This window comes from Penicillium bovifimosum (assembly GCF_028826915.1).
Source record: "Penicillium bovifimosum strain IBT 22155 chromosome Unknown utg000006l_segment0_segment0, whole genome shotgun sequence".
Taxonomy (NCBI): domain Eukaryota; kingdom Fungi; phylum Ascomycota; class Eurotiomycetes; order Eurotiales; family Aspergillaceae; genus Penicillium; species Penicillium bovifimosum.
Genome location: NW_026622715.1, coordinates 2194040 through 2216439, shown reverse-complemented (window position 1 = coordinate 2216439; position 22400 = coordinate 2194040). Strand labels below are relative to the sequence as shown.

Below are 22400 nucleotides of genomic sequence, written 5' to 3'. Positions count from 1 at the left end.
CACTTAATAGTAACATCCATCATGGTAGTTATAGCATCTAGCATCAACATCAATATCACCGTGATCAGAGTAACCCATAAACCAGAAAAATAAACAGAAACAATGAATCAAAAGTAAGTTCACTTCTGAGGGGGTATCATGAGTCCCCAATCCGAAAGACTTATATATACAAAACGGTCAGATCGGTTCATTTGGCGGGGGGGGGGGAAAGAGGTAAATCACGCAACGTCGACAGATTCCGTAGTTGCTTTCTCACTCGAGTTGTTCGAAGCGAAGATTCTCTCTTTGGAACTGATGGCACTGCGTAGGGAATCGATGTAGGTACGGAATTTGACAATCTCTCGCAACAGATATGATGATTTTCGTTCCCAATTTGCCATGGCTTTGAGGGCGTTAGGATGGCGTGGGGAGAATGCAAGGTTCATTGCGGAACGCAGCTCATTGTGTCGAGTCAGATCGTCTTCCACGTTCTTCACATAGGCCTGGAGCGCCTTCAATTGTTCCTCCTCTGTCAAATTGGAGGCAACCATGCTCTGCTGCGGCGGGCTCCAGTCGCTGATATTGACCCGATCCGCCGGAAGTCGAGGCCGCACAGATTGTTGGTCGAGAGAGCTTCGGATGGAGCTTTGTATGCTCTGTCGGGCGCCCGATGAAGGCGGCGGAGATCGGCTCTCGCCGCCGACAAGGGCACTATTGATGACACTGTCACTCCATCCATATTCAATGTTGCTGATGCCTCCGACAAGTGGTTGCTTGGACAGCCGTGCGCTCCAATAGTTGGCCGTGGAGACAAACTCTCGGACAATCTCAGGTGTTCCAGCTTGGAAAAGATGAACTGCACCAGTAGGCAAGCTGAGGGCCCAGACATGAGGACGGGACTTGGAGTACCCAGGCGAAGGCAGGGCACTGGCAATGGTCTGGCGCAGCATGAATTTCCAAAGCTCTTCGGCATTTTCAGTCCAGTTACCGCCACCGACCACGAGGCCTCCCCGTTGTTTGGCCTTTTGCCGCATCGTCTTGGTCGTGTTATTGAAGGAGAAAAGGCGCATCCAGCCTTGCTGTATTACCGCAAAGCAGTCATTCCAGTTTCGGTCTTTGGCCCGTTTGTCGACCGCATCCAGGTGATGCTTGTGCTTCAGACTTCCCTCCTTGGCCCAGGGTGCTCCCGCTAGAGCCAACGTGTCATCCTCAAGCAGAGGCGTGGTTCGTTCGGGCTCTTCATAGCTATAAATTGAAGTGGCAGAGTCTTCTCGAATGATAGCCTGACTCAGGGCATTGGCGAAACCGATAGATTGCTGATATTCGCCGCGGGGGAAGTCTGAGCCAAAGGAATCAACCGACGCCGAAGTGAACTTGCCCAGAGAATATTTACTCCAAGTACTGGATCCTGCCGGACTCCAAAGAGATGATTGGTCGTCTAAGCTGGTGCGACTGGATCCCATCATCGAAGGAGGATAGAGTCTTCCAGCTCGGGAGCGGGGTTTGGACGACCATCGTGCAGCCCCATGGCTTGAGTTGGGAGGACGGCCGCGAGGGAATATATCGGAACCACTCTTGCTGATGGTACTGGGGCTCCTACGAAGAGTACCGCTGGAGGGGCCAGGGCCCAAGAAGTTGTTGGATGACATGCGAGAGATCTCTCGTTCTGGCTGGGCCCCGAACAGGGGCAACCTTTCTTTTTGGATGGATGTGTAGAATTCTTTGAGTACAGCTTCCACTTGTTGCTCCCAGGCTCGCACCGTTCCAATGAATGGCGTGTTGACCAAAGGACCGGCATCAACGTTAATTTCGCTGTCTTTGTCCGACGTGGTTCCGGCCTCTGACGGGAAAGTTGCGGATCGTGCGGACGTAGGAGCGGAGTTTGGTTCGTGGGGTTGAGTCTTGGAGCGGTTGATTGGCCGCAAGGTCTCAAAGGCTTCAGGTGCAGCGTCCATGGCCACTCGGTGGATGGTAGGCATGGTATTTCGAACAAACTGTGACTTTGTCATTTTTGACTCGATGTCGGCCAAGTGCAGATCGGTGTTTAGTAGGAGAATCGAATAGCAGATCGTGTGGACAACGTCAGCAGCTTTGAAACCATGCCTTGGGTTACAATCACACCATCTGGTAGAGAAGGCATCCAAAACTCGATCTACTTGTTGAGTTTCTCCCTTGAGCACCAAACGGTCACAAAGAACCCGGAGTGAAGCGACAATGTTGAGATTAGACCAGTTGAACAGCTGCATATATGCCTCCCGGATCATCGCCCGGTCGGGGTCACCTAGCCATGCGGCAGCAGGATCATTGCCCACAACCTGATCCTGACTGTCGAAGAGCTTTTGAGCTTGCTCTCGGTCCGCGGCCGTGGGCCCATCTTCAATGGTCTCGCCCGGTGCCTCGTCGGTTGACGCTGGCTCTTCTTGCTCAATAAGTGGAGTATTCGCAGCAGTCTGGTAGTGTGATACGGTCGATATGGAATCAACAGGAGATTCGCAAGCCTTATCATCTGGTGGAGGCGCTAGCTTAGCTTTATCTGCCTGTGATTTGATGCTGCGCGAGAGGTCTCCCGCAACGGGAGATAACATGGCAGAAGCAACAACATTCTGAGATCTCTCTTGCATAGCAGTGTCTGGGAATTGGCCATTGGAGGATCGATCCTTGTCTGCAAGCGGGGTGAGAGTTTGGCTTTGAGTAGCAGAGAGCTGAGGAGACCCTTTCGGAGCACCAGGAGCTGAGACACTTTCTCTCTTTTTCTGTGCCTGCAAAAATGCAGGTTGCCGAATTTTGGCCTCCCATTCCGCGTTCTCCTTTTGATCTGATTCCTCGTCGAGATAAGGATTCATGACCTGCCGCAAGCTGCTCACCGGACTTGGCGCCGGCATAGCATCCATGACCTGTGATGCAAGATGTTGGGGAATCACAATCGGTGGAGGGGTACGTTCAGCCACCGACCTCTTCCTTCTGCGGAAGAATGAAGATTTCTTGTTCACAACCTGATGAGGTCCTGTGCGAACCGAGGACGGAGAAATACCCACCGGGGGTTTCGTCGCCTGCGGAGCCGATGTCTTCGGGTTGGCAGTAGACCCGTTGATGTCTTTAGTCTCAGGTTCTTGTGGCTGTGATACTTCAGAGGCGATTATACTTGCGGTATCGGCCGGAAGGGGGGATGTATTCTTGGATCCAAACACACGCCGAAAGAAACCCGGCCGTTCCTTGGCTGTGTTTGTAGGAGGATTGTTGGTCATGATGTTGGTATTCACCGTCGGTTCTGGGGGAGGAAAAGCGGGCTTGTTGTAGGAAATTGTCGGGCTAGGAGCAGGAGGTTCCAGCGCTCCCGTGATGGTTGGAGGGGGGCCTAGATCTGCACTGTTTGCTTGGAGATCATCCCGAACTCTCATTGTCCCCGTGCCGATATTGTCAGGCCGAACTTTTCGGACTTGGGGAGCAGGGTGAGCAGATTTCAGGCTGTTTCGTCGCGATGCTAGCGGGGTCCGCGCAGCAGAAAAATCGGGAACCTTTCGTGGCCCTGCTGGCACACTCGGAGTAGGTGCAGCGTCGTGATCTTCGTACAGCATCGAGGTCTCATTGATAGTGGGGTCGGCATATGGTGCAAATGCTCGTTTTGGTCCACAATCAAAACTGGCGGAGCGCCGATCCAAGCCTTGATCTGTCCGTGCCCTGGGTAATGTGTACGAGTAATCTGCAATGGATGATGAGCTTCCTTTGCTGCCTTTTCGAGTCGTGTTTGCTCGTGGCATGGAGGATGTACCACCGCGCGAGCTTCCCACCTGTTTCTGGGTGATTTGGTTGGAACTGCTGTTGCTGCGTCGGCCCTTGGTCATGATGGTTGCATAGCGGTTATTGTCAACTTCATAGCCATAGTCTGGCTCTGAGGACATTGACGACGAAAATGTGTGGCCACGGTACCGGCCCTGTGCGTTGGAATCATGTGAGTAATGACTGTGAAGATCGGCCTCAAAAGCGGAGTTGAATAGCCGGTAGTCATCTAAGACAGAGGAACTAGGAGCGAATTGGTCGAGCGAGAGGAGCATGTTGTCAACGATAGATGTTCGTGCAGCGTGCTGCGGGGAAAGAGACAGATCATGCGGATCTCGATCATCTCCGGACTCGCTGCTTCTGGATCTGTCCATGGCGTCTGGGAAAGCATCTCGGATGGACGGTCGAGTTGAGTGTCCACGCTTGGAGGGTTTGTATTTCGCGGTTTGAGAGGGAGGTGTATGAGGAGAAGATGCCCGCTGGGACATTATCAGACTAAGTAAATCGTCAATTCAGATCATGCTAGAAAGGGAGGTATGTTGTATGGGAATATTCGAACAGGAGCAACGATGGGAGGGGCTGGAATGCGTACCTGGTATGCGCCCAAGGCTTCACTTGGGTTGGGGTTCTGTATAATCTTGACCTGCAATATGACAAATTGAATCTTTCAGCTGGCCAGGGGGAAATGAAACAAAGAAGAAACCAAAAGCCGCAATGGGCTCGAGTGAGCGAGTGAACGAGTGAACGAGTGATGCAGAAGACAAGAACCCGGGGACGGGACGAACTCCTGAAACTCTCAAAAAAAAAGGTTTGGACCTTACACAGTATGAGGATAACGAGTTCACTTTTCTTTTTCCTTCTTTTTTTCTTTCTTTTTTTTCTTTCTTATTTAAAAACGAATATATATCATGTCAATTGATCAAATAGAACAAAAAAAAGAAAAGAGGATAGCAGAGAAGTCGCGACAGGGGAGGTCCTGACTATTTCCAGATCTGCCAACGCATCCTGACCTGCAGATTCAGGGGCATTGCGAATTTCAGTAATATATCGTTGTATGTACATGTCTATATGTACCACAGTATCTATCTAGGTAGATACATCGTTGTAGGTGCACCATGGATCGTAGGTCGTACACAGCTATCTAATTCATATTGAATTTATCCGTACTCCGTATATCCGTAGTTGTGTCCCACTATCATGTTCAGGTGGAGCAGTGGGGGCCTTGGGGAATTCTACTTATCGAGATGGAGTTCAGATATGATGTATCATAGGAAACTCCCTAAGGCTGTCAAGCTAACATTGGATCTATCATCTTTAAAATAGCCCGTCTCACTGTGTCTGCCAGTCTGGCACGAACTATCAAGTATATAGCCCCTTGCAGAGGGAATCTTTTCCGGATCGCCCACCGTAACTTGTTTCGATGTGAGGTGTTCATACTGGGCGCCAGAGAGTCATGGGAAATGATCCAGTAACATTGTTGACTGTTATATATCATCATTATGACTCCAGTTGTTCGGATGACAACACGATTATATGATGGGCCATAGGTAGTGACCTAGTGTGACTACAAGTAGATATGCCCAAGTGTTGTAAGTTGTAACAAAGTACTCTGAAGTACTCCGTACAAAAGTTAAAATGCCTAATCTTGGCACGTGACCGAGATGACATAACGGCACAGGTCGCCAGCATGCGTGGACAAACTTGTGTATGCTCCGAAGATTTCTTAACCTGCGCTCGAAAACGGGCCTTCGATCATGAATCCACATATCTCCGTCCCCCGTCAACATGCCAGCTCTACCAACTTCGGCTCAACGCCCGCAACCCGGTCTAGCGTCCGCATGCCGCGCTTCTTCAAAAGGTAGGACACGAGACGGAGAGAGAGAAGAACAGTCACTCATTTGGAAGTAATAGGCTGTTCAAGTTCCCACAAATGGATTTTGAAATGGCCATTTGGGAGATGACATCGCTATTGATTGCGCCTAAGAAGGTCTTCAAATCGATATACTACCATGTAAGTGGAATCGACTATCCGCTCTCGAACATTATGCTGATCAGATCTTGACATCTAGAAACGTGAGTCAAAGCCAATCCTGGATGTTAATTCCCCGGATGTTCGAGTACATTCGCATCTCCATCCTGACCAACCACTGAGAATTGAATAGAAACTAAAAACACATGGCATCGACCTGACCCTTCGTTCACCTACCTACTATCATTCTTCCTCCTTCTCACAGCCTTTGCCTGGGGCCTCGCTTACAGGCCCGGATTTGGTGCAATCATTCGCCTAACGTTCCTCTTTGTGTTTGTTCATTTTATCGGCTCATCGCTACTCGTGTCAACAATTGGCTACTTCATCATTGGCCGTCTATTCGGTCCGAACGGAGCTGCCGCCTCTTTGGCCGGCCTGCGGGGCTCCCGTGGTCGAAGACGAGGTGCTGCACAAGGCCTATTTACGCAGCCGGGAGAGAAAGACCAGCTAGAGTTTGGATATTGTTTTGATGTGAGAACCCCTCTGGGCTATGTGGAATCTCTCTAACACACTCTCTGTCTGACATAGGTATCTAATCGTGCTTTCTTTCCGCTCTACCTCCACCTCTACGTCGTGCAGTTCATCCTCCTGCCGCTTCTCACCCGCAGTCCGAGTAATTTCCTGGCTACTTTCCTTGGGAACTCCCTCTACCTCTCTGCCCTTACTTATTACACCTATATCACATTCCTGGGGTACAATGCTCTCCCCTTCTTGCACAACACGGAGCTTCTACTTGTGCCCATCCTCATTTTCGCCATTCTGTGGCTTGTTAGTCTGATTGCCGGTTGGGGTATTGTCATGCAAGGCCGCAGCGTTCAGTGGCTATTTTGGGGCATGAGACTGCAGACTTAAGAGCTGTTTTGGGGCATGTGAATTAGCCATAATAGACCTGGACTGTACTTTATGCGTGTGGTTGATCTGAGGCTTCTGCTCTCCTAGACGCCGGAATCTGTGTGGAGGCGGCTGTACATGATCATTTCTCATTACAATGCGAGGAGCTGCAATTCTTTTGTTCTGATTCGACTCCAATATGAGGGAACCACTCCAATGTGAGGGCACCTTTTGACACCCGTCATAGTCACATCTACTATTTATTTCTTCTTGTTGCCAGTCTTCTTAGTCCCCATGGCCGCAGCGCGCATCCGATCTTCACGCTCCTGGATGGCAGCAGCGCGTTCCTTCGCCTGCTCATCCTTCTCCTCCTTCTCCGCCAACTTGCGCAGGCGCTCTGCCTCCCGTTTCTCCCGAATGACTGCAAGACGAGCCAGATCTGCCTTCGCCTCGTCGGTCTTGCCCTCCGCATGCAGCTTCTGGTAACGCTCACGGGCCTGTTGGGCCTGGACGGCCTCGCGCTCGCGTCGTGATAGCTGCGAGATGTCCTTGACCTTGACGGGCTTCTTGGGCTCCGCAGCGGGTTCAGCAGCCTTTTGTGTCTGTGAGCGTGACTTGGCGGTATGGTTGGGGTTGGCGGGGAGATCGGTGTCGAATTCTTCGGAGTCGGAAGGAGGCAAATCACCTGGTTGGGCAGGGCCTTGGCCTCGCTTCTTCAATGCGGCCGCCTTCTTAGCTTTGGCAGCTGCGCGACGCTCTTCACGAGTTCCGCCGGTTTCGGACGACTCGATGGGTTTGGACTCTTCCTCGCTAGATTCCTCGGAGCTCTCTTCTTCGGACGAGGATTCCTCTGAGTTGATCTGTTCTCCAGGCTCCTGTTTGGAAACGCAAATCAACGTAAGCAGGTGTTCAAATTGGATTTAAAAGGACAATCACTTACCCGCCAGAGACCCATTTGGTTACCATCTTTGTCTAATGGTTGGAGATCTCTGCTGAAGTGCTTGCCACCTAAATTCCTGATTAGCGGGGTGTCTCCAGGGTTTGTGTCGTGCCTAACAAACCTCCTCGAGAGGGCTTGGAGAACTTTCCTCCACGACCACGGGGCGCCATATTATACTCTGTTTTCTTTCTTTTGAATCGAACAATATATATCACTCTCTCCCTCTATATTTCAAGATGAAGTTAGCGGCGGGGTTGAATTTTCGGACACACAATGACTTGGCGAGGGGCAAAGCGGGGTGTGGTAATCATGCGCCAACTTCTGACCTACCTGAAGAGCAATACTGTGTAGATGGTGGTAGCAATAGTAGAAAGTGTCGTAGTCTCTGTGAAAAGAAAGATAGAATATGTGGGGAAATCATAAATTCATGTGTGATTTGTTGGACACGGTGAGAGAACCATGGATTCCCTTAACCCTCAGTTATCGAGTTTCCCTTCTTAAAATACAGATATGCAAATATACACAGTAAAGATATACACAGTAACATGTAGGTAATGTACAAAACTTTTCTTTATTTCTCTTCGACTCAAACTCGTGCCAGACCAATGCCCACCTTGGTCACACGAGACCCGATCAATGTCAATCCACCAGCGAGAATCGCCGATCCCATAAACATCTGCGCATACAAGTAATTGCCATTATCGTGAACCACTAGTGCTCCAGCAATGGGAGATCCAATGAGAGCTGCCACCGCCACCACACTCAGTACCATGCCCATGCGGACACCAGTCTTCTTCAGATCGGTGGTGAGGGTGCTGAGGGTTGCCGGAAACAGGGATTGAATACCCGCAGCAAAGAGGCCATAGAATACAGCGAATGCCCACAGGCCGGGCATTCCATCAACAGCCGCCCAGCAATAACCAACCAGGGCGGTTGCAAAACTGAACGGGATCAAGAGGTTGAGAGGACCGGTATACTGATCCGCGAGTAAGTTGGGGACCAATCGCCCGACCAGTCCAACTCCATTCATGACCAGGAGTAGATCAATGGCTCGGTCGTTAGAGACGCCGATGATGTTGCGGCTGAAAGCGCCGATGTAGAAGAAGCCGACATACAGGCCCCAGAAGTTCAGGAACATACCAATGGCAAACAGCAGATAGGGCAGTTCGGTAAAGGCAGCCCACTCAACGAGGGGACCAGTCGTGCGGGGAGGAAGACGTTGCTTGAGGAACAGCACACAGGGGGTTAACGTGGCGAGCGAGATAAAGCCAAGCGTCCGAATGGTCCAGCCATATCCAACCTGGGGCAACATCTTCATAATCACAGCTGGGAAGACCAAACCACCTGTCGCAGAACCAGATGCAGCTATCCCGATAGCAATGCCACGATTCTTGGCGAAATAAGTCGAGATCAGAGCCAAGGTCGGGCAGAACATGAGCCCACATCCGATGCCCTGACCAATACCCTGCGCCAGGAACAGCTGCCAATACTTGGTACAGAGCGATGTCATGAAGATACTGAAACATTCCAAGAGGGCACCGCAAGCCAGAGTTATTTTGAAATAGCCTGCATCGGTGGCCCTGCCAGAGAAAGTACCGATGAAGAACAGCAGAAAGATCTGGATGCTCCCGACCCAGGAGATATCCGATGGCGGGTGTCCCAGCGTCTGGGAATAATAAGTTTGGAAGACACCGAAGCTATTGATATATCCCCAGGTATTGAAGATGACGAAGTGCGCAAGCGCAACCTGTGACCAGGCCTGAAATCCACCGTCTGGGGGCGGACCGATCGCCTTCCCAGACTCGCGCGTGCGTACGATCGATAGCGTGCGGGTCAAGACACTGGCATTGGTAGGTTCGCGGGAGAGGTTATCAGATTCATCGCCAATATTTGATTCCTCGTCGGTAGAGGGCCGACCAGTATAGTCTCGGTCTTGGTCTTGAATGTGCGATTCCTTATTTTCGGGGAGATTGGCCATGACATGTGAATTCGAAGAACTCATGCTTTCATAACAGAAATCCAGGAATTAAAGAATTAAATATCAAACGAATGTAGAAATGAGTCAAATCGATAAGAGCAAAAATTTCGATATCAGGATAGCCGATATAACGGGGACATTGCCGATCAGTCGCAGAGATGGCCGAATGCGTTCCGATAGCCACTTAGGGCGTAGTACTTGTTATGAACACATGTACCGTGCCTAGGTAGAGGCTACATAGGTAATAATTATAGATTTGCACTCAAGCAGAGATGAGGGAATCCCTGTAATCCATGTATATATTACATTGTAGCATTTAGGTTAGGGTTACGGAGTGTAGAGCGGGAAATGCGGGAAATGCGGGAAATTCCTTCGATAGGAAGGTTCCGTCTTCTAGGGTTTTGGTTAACTGTGCTGCCCTAAGACTCGAGACCAGTAAAGCACATCTTCAGACTTCCAAGGGGCATTAATTCTAACTAGGAATCTAGGATACAGGTCAAAAAATTCAGAGAATCAGATTTTTCGTCTTCATTGCTTGACCAAGATCAGTGATCTTGGTTGGCATTGATTAACATCTGAATTGATCCAATAACATCGGCCGGTTCTAACAAATGCCAGCTGGCATCGGTTTGCTTAGAACTGGCGCCTACCGTGACCGAGTAAACATGGTCGCGTGGTAGGTCAAACTTTTGAAGAGCACGGAACATATCTGACTTGTTAGTACAGCGAAACTGAAGGAGGAAAAGGAAACGGCTTACCTTCATCGGTGAAATCATCGCCCAAACAAAGAATAAAGTCAGGGGCGCTCCCTGGGGCCGTACCATACTCATTGACCAACCGAGTGGCAATGGCACCCTTGTTTACAAAGGTGGGCCGAACCTCCAGATTGGCCTTTCCTGCCATGACTTCCACATCCCACCGTTTGGCAACGGTATCCTCCAAAGCCTTGCGGCATTCGCGAGCCTGGAATGCACCGTACTCTGGATCTGCACGTCGATAGTGCCAGGTCAATGCCACCCGTTTCCGTTCTATGAATGAACCCTGTGTTCGCTCCGTGAAGTGTTGGAAAACTTCGACGACTTCCTTCTGCCATCCCATGTCACTTTTCTCGGCCAAGTTCTCCCAGTCTTCCGATCCAGGTTTCCGAATGAAACAGCCGTGCTCAGCACTCAATCCGAGTTCTGGGATATGACCCATCCATTCGTCCAGGAAAACCTGGTCGCGTCCACTGATGATCCACACTGCGTTTCGTGGGTCGGCTGACAAGCTCTTCAGGGTGCGGAGGACCCGATCAGAGGGAATGGCCGCCTGAGGATCCTTGACAATCGGTGTCAATGTGCCGTCATAGTCGAACATGAACAGTCGTCGACGGGCCTTGCGATACTGTTTCACTAATTTCGCGCGATCAAGTGCAGGTGTGGCGACCGACTGGTCAAAGGAGGAAAGGTTGGTCAGTAAGCGATTGAGATACTGCCTGGACCACATTGAAATTGTATTGGTGACCACATGCTTGTATAGCCTCAGATGTTGCTCCTTTCGCTGCTCCGCCGGCATGTTCAGGGCTTGATTAATCGCAGCAGCAACGCCAAACAGATCCCAGGGGTTGATGTGAATGGCGCTGGGCAGGGTACCCGCTGTACCGGAGAATTCAGAGAGGATCAAGGGGCTGTGGTTGTTCTGCTGGCAGACAATATATTCCAGACTGGTGGTGTTCATGCCGTCGCGCACGGTGGTGATCAATCCGACGTCTGCTACCCGCAAGAGAGCAAAGTACTCGCGCGGGGACAAGTATTGTGGATAGTACTGGACCGGCGAGAAACTCAAAGAGCCAAACCTTCCGTTGATGGTCGAGACCAAGTTCGAGATTTGGCCGGCAATTTTGGCATCATCTTCTTTTTCTTCTTCCACGCTGGTTGGACTTGTCACTTGGATAAGGACGACTTTGTCACGCCACTCCGGGTAGCGCTCAAGGAATATTTCAAATGCCTGCAGCTTTTGCGCGACGCCGCGCACGCTGTCCAGCCGGTCGCGGCCAACAATGATTTTTTTCCCTGCATAGAGTTTGCGAATGTTCAATACCGTTTCCTCAATATCGGGGGCCCCAAAGGCGGCCTTTTGTATCGATTGTGCATCAATGCCAATGGGGAAGACATCCACTGCAACATGGGCGCCATAAGCATCCACCCCGGCAGCGTTGGACTCAAAGCCCAAGACGCGCGTACAGCATGAGGTGAAGTGTCGCGAGTAAGAAAAGGTCTGGAATCCAATCATATTGGCGCCGAGAACACCTTCCAAGATTTCCTTGCGCTTTGCGAGGCATCGTACAAATTCGCTGCTCGGGAAGGGTGAATGTAAGAAGAAACCCACGTATATATTGGGGATACGTTGACGCAGCAGACTTGGCAGAAGGAACAAGTGGTAATCGTGAACCCAGACCACGTCTCCTTCTTGGTATTCCTGTACGATGCGATCCGCAAACAGTTGGTTCAAGCGGACATAATCGGCCCACCACCGCCGTTCGGATCGGCCATCTGTGGGGCCATGCTGCTTGTAGTGGAGCAGGGGGTAGAGCTCACGCTCGGCATAGCGACGCCATCTTCCTTGATCCTTCAGAGTAATAGTATCTTCCGGTTCCTCCGATGCGTCTGACAGCCAAACAGGGAGCACCCGACCATGACGACCTTCATTCAGCTGTTCATCAAGCCGTTCTCGGTCTCTCTTGGTGACACTGATTCCTTCCACCAATGGATGAGCGGGCATTTTGGCGGTAGCGTCCACGGGAACTGGCGCAGCGGCCTTATTTAGCGGCTGGCTCGCAACAAGATTAGAAGCCTGAGGTGCTTTGCCGGTAGCGTCAGGGTGTGTTTGCTGTAAGGGTGATTTCAGGTCCACGTCAGGCTCGACTTCTCCTGTCCAGCCTACCAATGTGTGTGACCAGGAAGTTTCATCTGATGCAAGATGCGCGAATGAATCGAACAGGGCTGAAGTTCCGGAGCGTGATTTGAGGGTCTGTTCGTCAGCTTAACCCTGAATGTGAGAAGCTTTGTAGATACATACCCAGTCTGATCCTGATTGGAAGTTGAGCTTGTATGGTATACAGAAAGCGACGCTGATGAGACGACCGCTTAGCTTAAGTCCTGAGTGTCGTGCGCGGGGGTCGGTCTCGGGAGACATGGGAGAATCCGAGGTCAGGCTCAAGCGACGTAGCAATTCTATGCCAGATGACTTTCTTTCCCCTTGGGCGATATGAGATGGTTTTACTCCCGGTAGGTTGTCAAAGTATGAAGGGGCCTCATTGGTTGCCACAGGTGTGGCATTGGTTGCATCAGTATAGGCTTCGCTCTTGAGGGCTTTTAATCCGGACCCAACAATGACGGGGTTCGGCTGGCCGTCGGGCACCTGCGCGGGGCTCTCAGATGCAGACATGTTGAGCGGTTACGGAGAAGATCGAGGATGAGCGTGAAGAGTTGAAATTAGACTGGCAGAGTTAGATCATATTATCACATGCACCCAATTTGACTGACGTCGGTGGGTTTGAGGAATGGTCAAGGTACCTAGGATTTGAGTCGATGGGCAAGATTCGGGTGGAAGTGCACTACCGCAGCAAAGCCATGGATGGTCACAAATAACAAGTTAAGGGTGTGGGATAAAGAGAGTAGAATAAAGAGAACAGTCAGGAACAGGGAATTGAGGGGGGAAAAGAGAATGGAGGGGCAAGCGGTGAAGTTGAAGCCACAGTTCTTATCAAGTTCCAAGGTTATCAAGGAAATGACCAACTGGGAAACCGGTCAAAGGGAGATTTACAGCTTCAAAATGGGGAGATATATGAACTTCTAGAATCTCATGACGAAGCCTTCCAAGATTGTTCGGAACTCTTGGTGGATATTCTCAGTACTACGTCATGTTCTGGATCGTTTCTTTTCAACGGGTACCTTCCTCGTCTAGACACAATTGAAATGCAGGAAATTTGCCTTGTTTTAACTTTTTAAATGTTTTTTTTTCTCAGGTGTCCATCCTGTTCTTTTCTTGCCCCTGTTTTGACCCCTAACAAATATCCATGGTGACTGTCTCGTGAGTTGATCTGTCAGACGTCTATGTCACGTGGCTTTGACCTTACTTTCTGTCAACATGTAGTTACGCAGTACTTCGTACATCGTACATTCTAGTAGCTGCTATCCCACTTCATAGAAGATTGCTATGACGCTCTTCAACTTCCTTCTGCGTCATCAGTCGTGGCATGTACAGAAAGCCAGATCTGTATCGTGTCTATCGACATGTATACACAGTAGGTAATTTCGATTTTGGTGTCGATTCAGTATCGACTATCGACTGATTGTTCCATGTAGAGAGATACCTCATTGTCCATCCGTGGAGACATACATCGGGGTTTCGTCATCAACTGAGCCCGGTGGACGACACTTTTGATACCTCACTATGTAGGTCTTACCTGTGTAATCAAGATGACCATTCAAGAGACATAAAGTCATAAACTGTCATACTTAAAGACTCCTAGTTATCACCTTGAGAATTGATCATGCATGTTTTCGATTATTAGTCGGCTAGTTAACTAACTAACAGGGCTGGTTGGTTAGATAAGTGTCACATGTAGTTTCTGCCTGAGGGGCCCACTTCCGAATGTTAGTTAACTAACGTCGCAATTGATCCTGGAAAGCTGCGTACTCGGCATGGTGGTATCCACTCCGTCCTCGCTCGCAGTCTCCAAATGCCACCTCAAAAAAGCTGTGATGCGGCTTCCAAGCCTCCGGCCCCTATACATACCCCTCTCACACCCCCTTCGCCCATTCCATAGCTCCTCTGCAGCAGCCAAGACCGATGTTTTCACCAACAGCCTCCGGAAGACCCTAGAGGCTCATCGGTCCACCAATCGGTCTCGTCTGGTTCGCAAAGTCCTTGCGAATGAAGATCCAGCGGGGCTTTGGCGGCCTGAAATCCCACCCCAGAGTCGCGCCGACTATCAACCATCAGGCTCGGAACCTTCAACTGATCTTCGACACAACCCAAACTCGGATGATAACCGCCCGAAAAAGCGCACAAAACGCAGAACCCAGGTGGATGTGTCTTCATCCATTTCGCGTGCGATTCAACCTGCAGGCACGAATCCGCAAACTCCGTGGTTGAGGCACTTGGAGCTGCCTCGCGCCAATGCCGAAATAACGCTGGACACAGAAATTCGGGCGTTGGAACAATACCTAACCCCGAATGCACAGGAATCTGAGGTCATAAAGAGCCTCCAGACAACAGTTTCCTTACTTCTCAAGCCAGTGGTTCCACATGTACCGAAAGTCATTGGGTCGCATTGCACGGGCCTTGCACTGGCGCACTCGGATCTTGACTTCATCATACCCTATCCAGACCCCGCTCGATCCCTAGACCGTGACCGAAGACCGAGCCCTACACGGCCTCAGATCCAAGATGTTCACGTTCGCCTTCTGTGTCAAGTCGAAAAAGCCCTACAGCACACCGATACATTCAAGCAAGTCCAATTATCTGACCGAAGCCTGTCTGCTCGCCACCTGCCAACTGGACTGGTACTGCAATTCTACTGTGGTGAGGATGTCCCTGCTATCACGGAGTATTTGCAGGACTATCAGGTCGAGTACGCCGCTTTACGACCACTATACGCAACAACACGTACGTTGCTAGAAACACACGGCCTCTTTGGCACGCCCCAGGCTGGCATTGGTCCGGACGCGCTCGCCATGCTCATTGTGGCATTCCTGAAGTTGAACCATGGCCGGTTTACTAGCCCCAATCAATTGGGTGGCCTGTTCCTTGCTCTGCTGCAATTCTATGGCACTCAGGTTGACATTCAATCCGTCGGTATCGCCGTGGATCCTCCCGGGCTGTTCAGTGCAGATACGCTACCTGTAAATCCCCACGCTCATGACCCCGGCCACCTCCGCGGTCAGCGTTCACTGATCAATGCGAAACGGACTGCTGCGGCAAAGCGGAACTTGCTTGTCGCGCAACGATTATGCATTCAAGACCCTACCCATTATATGAACGATTTAGGCCGGTCATGTACTCGGGCTGCAGAACTGCAATGTACACTTGCAACTGCGTATCAGCAGCTTCGTGGCGCATGCGATGAATGGGCAAATGGCGGCTCCAATAGCCCTAGTATCCTTGCCACTGTCGTACAGGCTAATTTTGATCGCCTAGAGGATATGCGCAATCAAATTATACAGAATAGTGGATGAGTTCAGATGTCAGGATATCATTTATGAAGATATCAGTTGTGGACTATCAATCGAATCTAGTCAATCGCATATAACTGCCTGTCAACGTAGTAATCTTCCAAGGTTTCCTTTGTTTTCCAATAAGAGACTTATTAACGGACTCTCTTGGTGCCTACAGAACGACCGCAGAATAAAGAAGCAACACTGATTACCCTTTTGGCATCCCGCCGAAATTCGTCTTATTCCTCAAGGTTTCTCTTGAAAATCAACTGTGTGCAGATCAAACCCTCGGACATTTAGCGGGTCCACTCACCACTGCACGAGTGGTGATGACCTAGGTCAGGTGAGCTGATTAGTAAGTTTGCTCGACGCGCGGGCGGGAGTAACGCGTCGCGACTATCTCACTAGTTATCTATCCACTTTGTGGGATTAGGAGACTGACGGCTCTACTCGCTATGATAGGTGAAGGATCCAATTGACCAAACCAACAACACTCTTCCTCAATATGCCCTCCCTCAAGCGTGTACAGCTATCTACGGATGATGAGGAAAGCGATGGCTCCGATATGAGTTCTTCAGTACGACTTCCAACACGAGACGACCCCCCAGCAATCCTGGAACTAACAACTTACCAGAGAAAACGACAGCGGGCAAACTCAGGGAGTTCAAGCTCAGACTCACCGTCCTCTCCAGTCCCGCCGGGCGCTGTTAACGGCATCAGTCAATCGTTTCTCGAAGTCCATGACGATGCGCTTCTCGACGACGACGAACTCGACCTTCGCCAGACACAGATCATACAAGAAAAATACTCTCAGTTGATCGATGAAGCCAACGTTCCCGCTGAACATGGCATCCTTGAACGCGTGGAGTGCTACAACTTCATGTGCCATGATCACTTCTACGTCGACCTGGGCCCCCTCATCAACTTCATTGTTGGAAAGAACGGCAGTGGTAAAAGTGCGATTCTGACAGCGATTACTCTTTGTCTCGGTGGCAAAGCATCTGCGACGAACCGTGGACAGAGTTTGAAAAACTTCATCAAAGAGGGCAAAGAAAACGGTACAATCATCGTTCGCATCAAGAATCAAGGTGATGGCGCCTATATGCCTGACGATTTTGGTTCTACTATCATTGTCGAGCGTCACTTCTCCCGAAATGGCACCAGCGGGTTCAAGATCAAGTCAGAGAATGGGCGCATCGTCTCGACTAAGAAAGCCGAGTTGGATGCAATCACTGACTATTTTTCTTTGCAAATCGAGAACCCCATGAACGTACTCTCGCAAGATATGGCCCGTCAGTTTTTGAGTACATCAAGCCCGGCTGAGAAATACAAATTCTTTGTCAAAGGTGTCCAACTGGAACAGCTCGACCACGATTATCGACTGGTTGAGGAATCCCTCGACTCAATTGAAGAGAAAGTCAGGACATCCGTCGAGGATTTACAAATCCTCGAAAATCGTAAAGAATTGGCTAAGAAAAAGCTCGAAATTTCCGACCAACACGACTCTCTCCGAGCGCGGGTGAGAAATATCCGAAGTCAAATGGCTTGGGCTCAAGTTGAGGAGCAAGAACGGGTTAGTCGTGACGATATTATATGATTGGCTATCTGGAACTAACAGATCACAGATGGAATTATCCCTCACCGAGCAGATCGCCGAGGCCAGCCAGAAAATTGCGGCGGCTGAATCCGATCTCACTCGCTTTGATACCGCCTTCGATCAAGTTACCGCTGAGGAGACTGCCGCTGGTGAACACGCCTGGAGGGCTGCTGTGGCAGTCAATACAGCCCAGGAAGAGAGGGACAAAACGCAGGAAACATTGGACGCGGAGGTGAAAAAGCGGCATGACCTACAGGTAAGTTGAACTTGATCTTGTCGGGAATTACATGTCTAATCGTCAGTAGGCAGAGCAACGGCAGATTCGGGCTTACCTAAAAGCTGCCGAATCTAGAATTCGAGATACTCAGCAAAAGATCGATGACGAAAACCAGCGTCTGGCTGATGCGAGCGACGGCGGCTACGCTCGAAAACAAGACGAGTGTGAAAAAGCGGCCAATGACGCCACTGCTGCCCAAAAGGAATATGACGAGCACCGCGCAGGTGCCGCTGGCCTCCAGGAAGCTATTGACCGTGCACAAACAAAGGTAACAGAAGCAGCAGCTCCACTTGGGCGGAAAGAGAGTGAAATTGGACAAGCGGAAGACCAACTGAGGAATCTCATGAAAGAGGGTGGATCAAGACGGTCCGGTTTCAATTCCAAGATCCCTGAGCTCCTCAGGGCGATTCAGCAAGAACGATCTTTCGAGTCACCCCCTGTCGGCCCAATCGGTCATCATGTCACTCTGCTAAAACCGAAGTGGTCATCTATTGTGGAGAGAATGTTTGGTGCCACCCTTACCAGTTTCATCGTCTCATCCAAGAAAGACATGCAACTTCTTTCTAGGATCATGCGCGAGATTCGATGGTGAGTGGCCACAAGCCCGCGGCAACAAAGAGCTAACCGCTGACTTCACAAGCAACTTTCCAATCTTGATCGGCTCTGGTGGCCATCTGGATACCTCGGCCCACGAACCAGACTCCCGATTTGATACTGTGTTGCGAATACTTCAGGTTAGCCCTCTCTTTCTACAGGTGGAACGGCTGCTGACCTCTTCAGATCGACAACGAATTAGTGCGGGGACAACTGATCATCAACCATGGAATAGAACAAACGCTCTTGATCGAGGACGTGAAAGAAGCTTCCTCTGTGCTGTTTGACGGCGCACAGCCACGGAACGTCAAGCGTTGTTACTCCATTGACGCACAAGATAGGCGTCGAGGGTTTTTTCTGTCGTACAATCGAGCCGGAGAACCAAGTCAAGCACCAGTTGCGGGGTGGACCGACGGGCCGCGCATGAAATCCGATGTAGTATTGCAAATCAAGTGAGTAAATAGATGGTTGACTGTGCTGTTGGTTGGTAACTGACTGACATGACATAGTGCACAAAGAGACATCATTAGCGATCTCAAACGTCAAAAATTTGAGATCGAACAAGGATTGGAAACTGCCAAGTCAAACTTGAAAGCCTGTCAAGAGGCAAAACTCCGCCACGCAAAAGCCGAGAAAGAATTGCAAGACCGAATGCAACGAAAGGCTGAGCATGCTGAGGGACTCAGAGATGCTTTGGATAAAGAGAACGCCGAAGACGGACGGCTCGATGCCCTCCAAGCAGCTCTCAAGGAAGCCGAAGATGACAAGCAGATCAACGAGGGCTCTTACAACGACAGCAAAGCGGCCATGGATGCCAAGTTGCAGACGCTCAAAGAATTTCGCCGAGAAATACTTGCTCATGACACCAATCTCGGAACCCTCCGGGAGAAATTACAAGTTGCTGAGAGCGAGCAGAATCTCGTGAAATCGAAAAAGACCGAAATAATCACTCATAAAAACGAAGCTGTCGCACTCATCAACCAAGATAAACAGACAAAAGCCAAAATCGAAACGAGAAGGGAGCAGGTGAGGGCGCGGGTCCGGGAATACAACGAAAAGGCTGGTTTGGTCTCTGCTCGGGTCCCCGTGGATGAAGGAGAAACGCCCACCAGCCTCGACAAAAAGCTTGATCGATTATCCCGTGATCTAGAACGCTACAACTCCGAGTAAGTCCCCAGCTTTCCATCTGCCGTTGACCGAACTGACACCTATGCAGGTTGGGAAGTTCTCGTGAGGAAATTGCAGCCGAGGCAGTAAGGACTGCTGCAGCATATGATCGAGCTCTACGGCAAGTCGAGCAGTTATCGGCACTGAGTCAAGTAGGTCTTCTTTCCCTTTGATTCAGTCAGATCTAACGCCCTTTCTAGGCCCTCAAAGATACTCTCCAAAACCGCAAGAAGCGATGGGAAATTTTCCGATCCCACATTTCCTCTCGAGCCAAAGCACAATTCACCTACCTCTTGAGTGAGAGAAGCTTCCGTGGTCGACTTCTAGCTGACCATATCAATAAACGACTAGAACTACAGGTAAAATCTACCAGCCAGGTGAGAGTGACGGTATACTAACGCTGTCCAGGTTGAACCCGATATCACTAGAAATGATGGCACTGGTAGAGACGCAAAGACACTGTCCGGCGGAGAAAAGTCATTCTCGCAAGTCTGTCTTTTGCTGTCACTCTGGGAAGCAATGGGATCTCCTATTCGCTGTCTTGATGAATTGTAATGTCCCTTGCCTTCTCATGATTGTTCTCTGCTGACATTGAAAGTGATGTGTACATGGATCATATCAACCGAAAGATGGCCATTGATATGCTCGTAAGTATAGCTTCTCCTTGCAGTCAGTAACATTGCTGACTTTTCTTTTTCTTCCTTTCAGATGGTTGCGGCTCGACGATCTATTGGGCGACAATTTATCCTGATCACCCCCGGTACTAAGACCGACATCACCATTTCTGCAGATGTCCGAGTGAAGGAATTAGCAGAGCCTGAGCGTGGTCAGACAACATTATCCTTCCGCTGAAGCCTTAGCTAAATCATAGCAATTCAAATACCCGTTTTTCGTTTTTCTATTTTTCACTTCGGAATCAGAAGCCCCATGCCCCAAGTGTAGATAAACCACGTGACCGCATCTGATTAGCTTCCACCTCAAATCCTCTTCGCTCCCCACTATCATAGTCTCAACCTCTCTCCTACTCTTGTCAGCACCGATTTCTGCCCCGTATCTTATTTGTGATCTCTCTTCAGCAAAAAGACATTCACAGAGGGTCTCATCTCACTCAATAATCAACCCCCCACAGCCCGCCATCCACCTGACTTTTAAGTCTACGAGTCTTGGCTCTCACCTTACCTTCCTCACTTTACCTACATCTCACTGTCTCGTCACCTACAGTCCTCTTTTACAACCTCCTTCTTCCCGGTCTCCTCCTTGCACGCTTCTACACTCCGCATCCTTCTGCGCACACTCCGCACAATCCTGCATAACTCATTTGTTTCCGAACTCCATCCCCTTAGCTCATCGTCACAATGGCTGACGCACTTGCTGCACAGCTCAGCAACACAAAGCTGTAAGTCAACCTTCCAGCGAGGAGAAAAACAACGCTAAATTGGACCAGGGAAGCACCAGAGAAAAGATTGCAGGACACATTGAATCTCCCCCCCAAAGATGCCCGCCCACAAACTGAGGTACCGTCGACCTAAACCTGCATTTGGTTCCTGAATCTGACTGAATAGGATGTCACTGCCACAAAAGGCCTCGAGTTTGAGGATTTCTATATCAAACGTGAACTCATGATGGGTATTTTCGAGGCTGGGTTCGAGAAGCCGTCCCCTATCCAAGAAGAGACAATACCGGTTGCGCTCACAGGAAGAGACATTTTGGCCCGAGCTAAGAATGGCACTGGGAAAACTGCTGCCTTCGTTATCCCCACACTTGAGCGCATCAATCCTAAAAGCACTAAGACCCAGGCCTTGATCTTGGTCCCCACTCGAGAACTCGCTCTCCAGACATCCCAGGTCTGCAAAACCCTCGGCAAACATCTCGGTATCAATGTTATGGTCACCACTGGTGGAACCGGCTTGATGGACGACATCATCCGGTTGAATGACCCTGTTCATATTCTGGTCGGCACCCCCGGTCGAGTCTTGGATTTGGCCAGCAAAGGTGTCGCCGACTTGGCTGAATGCCCAACTTTTGTCATGGATGAGGCAGATAAATTGCTATCGCCCGAGTTCACTCCTGTTATTGAGCAACTGCTCTCTTTCCACCCCAAGGATCGTCAGGTCATGCTTTTCAGTGCTACTTTCCCTTTGATCGTTAAGTCTTTCAAGGACAAGCACATGCGCAACCCCTACGAAATCAACCTCATGGATGAACTGACCCTGCGGGGTATTACTCAATACTATGCTTTCGTTGAGGAAAAACAAAAGGTTCATTGCTTGAATACCCTTTTCTCGAAGCTCCAGATCAACCAGTCCATCATCTTTTGCAACTCGACCAACCGAGTCGAGCTATTGGCGAAAAAGATTACCGAACTCGGCTATTCGTGCTTTTACTCCCATGCCCGGATGCTTCAGCAGCACCGTAATCGAGTGTTCCACGACTTTCGCAATGGCGTGTGCCGCAACTTGGTTTGCTCTGACCTGTTGACTCGCGGTATCGATATCCAAGCAGTCAACGTTGTCATCAACTTCGACTTCCCGAAGAACGCGGAGACGTATCTTCACCGCATCGGTCGTTCGGGTCGATTCGGACACTTGGGTCTCGCTATTAACCTCATCAACTGGGAGGATCGCTTCAATCTCTACAAGATTGAACAGGAATTGGGCACCGAAATTCAACCCATCCCGCAAAACATCGATAAGAAACTTTATGTCTATGATTCTCCAGAGAACATCCCTCGCCCTATCTCCAACCCTCCGCCGGATACTGGAGCTGGGTCCGTAAACACAAACGGAGACCGTCAGCCTCGCCGCAACTACCACAATGGCCAACCTGGTCATCAACACAGTCAGGGTCAACATGGTCAGGGTCAGCACGGCCAATACTACAACCGGGGTCGTGGGTCTTATCGTGGTCGCGGACAGGGTCAACGCCGTGGGACACACAATGACGCCAACCGGATCACCTTTGGTCAGCCGAATCCAGGTCAATCCCAAGCACCAACCTCCTAGGCCAGCATGCCTCTCTTCATGGTTTTCTT

General features: G+C 50.2%; 8 protein-coding genes across 8 annotated transcripts; 4 read left to right on the top strand and 4 right to left on the bottom strand.

The window, feature by feature from the left end:
• Positions 1–218: 218 nt before the first annotated feature.
• Positions 219–4244, bottom strand: N7515_008477 (Sec7 domain protein; the record flags this gene model as incomplete). Its single annotated transcript, XM_056669221.1, has 1 exon — positions 219–4244. One exon carries the CDS (start codon positions 4242–4244, stop codon positions 219–221), a length of 4026 nt encoding a protein of 1341 aa, XP_056519051.1.
• Positions 4245–5510: 1266 nt separating this feature from the next.
• N7515_008476 (unc-50 family protein) lies at positions 5511–6637 on the top strand (the record flags this gene model as incomplete). Its single annotated transcript, XM_056669220.1, has 5 exons — positions 5511–5614; positions 5668–5767; positions 5826–5829; positions 5919–6256; positions 6314–6637. The coding sequence occupies 5 exons, from the start codon at positions 5511–5513 to the stop codon at positions 6635–6637; spliced, it is 870 nt and encodes a 289-aa protein (XP_056519050.1).
• Positions 6638–6876: 239 nt separating this feature from the next.
• Positions 6877–7726, bottom strand: N7515_008475 (PDGFA associated 1 family protein; the record flags this gene model as incomplete). Its single annotated transcript, XM_056669219.1, has 3 exons — positions 6877–7491; positions 7557–7624; positions 7678–7726. The coding sequence occupies 3 exons, from the start codon at positions 7724–7726 to the stop codon at positions 6877–6879; spliced, it is 732 nt and encodes a 243-aa protein (XP_056519049.1).
• A 416-nt stretch (positions 7727–8142) lies between these two features.
• On the bottom strand, positions 8143–9534 carry N7515_008474 (putative MFS monocarboxylate transporter; the record flags this gene model as incomplete). The annotated part of the gene is made up of 1 exon (XM_056669218.1): positions 8143–9534. One exon carries the CDS (start codon positions 9532–9534, stop codon positions 8143–8145), a length of 1392 nt encoding a protein of 463 aa, XP_056519048.1.
• A 545-nt stretch (positions 9535–10079) lies between these two features.
• Positions 10080–12960, bottom strand: orlA (putative alpha,alpha-trehalose-phosphate synthase subunit Tps2; the record flags this gene model as incomplete). Its single annotated transcript, XM_056669217.1, has 3 exons — positions 10080–10243; positions 10293–12543; positions 12592–12960. The coding sequence occupies 3 exons, from the start codon at positions 12958–12960 to the stop codon at positions 10080–10082; spliced, it is 2784 nt and encodes a 927-aa protein (XP_056519047.1).
• A 1259-nt stretch (positions 12961–14219) lies between these two features.
• N7515_008472 (uncharacterized protein) lies at positions 14220–15755 on the top strand (the record flags this gene model as incomplete). The annotated part of the gene is made up of 1 exon (XM_056669216.1): positions 14220–15755. One exon carries the CDS (start codon positions 14220–14222, stop codon positions 15753–15755), a length of 1536 nt encoding a protein of 511 aa, XP_056519046.1.
• A 484-nt stretch (positions 15756–16239) lies between these two features.
• On the top strand, positions 16240–20221 carry N7515_008471 (DNA repair protein SMC6; the record flags this gene model as incomplete). The annotated part of the gene is made up of 11 exons (XM_056669215.1): positions 16240–17307; positions 17360–17587; positions 17637–18196; positions 18249–18342; positions 18389–18654; positions 18712–19368; positions 19419–19521; positions 19570–19728; positions 19778–19920; positions 19968–20016; positions 20078–20221. The coding sequence occupies 11 exons, from the start codon at positions 16240–16242 to the stop codon at positions 20219–20221; spliced, it is 3471 nt and encodes a 1156-aa protein (XP_056519045.1).
• A 503-nt stretch (positions 20222–20724) lies between these two features.
• Positions 20725–22371, top strand: dhh1 (DExD/H-box ATP-dependent RNA helicase DHH1; the record flags this gene model as incomplete). Its single annotated transcript, XM_056669214.1, has 3 exons — positions 20725–20765; positions 20814–20883; positions 20932–22371. The coding sequence occupies 3 exons, from the start codon at positions 20725–20727 to the stop codon at positions 22369–22371; spliced, it is 1551 nt and encodes a 516-aa protein (XP_056519044.1).
• Positions 22372–22400: the final 29 nt, after the last annotated feature.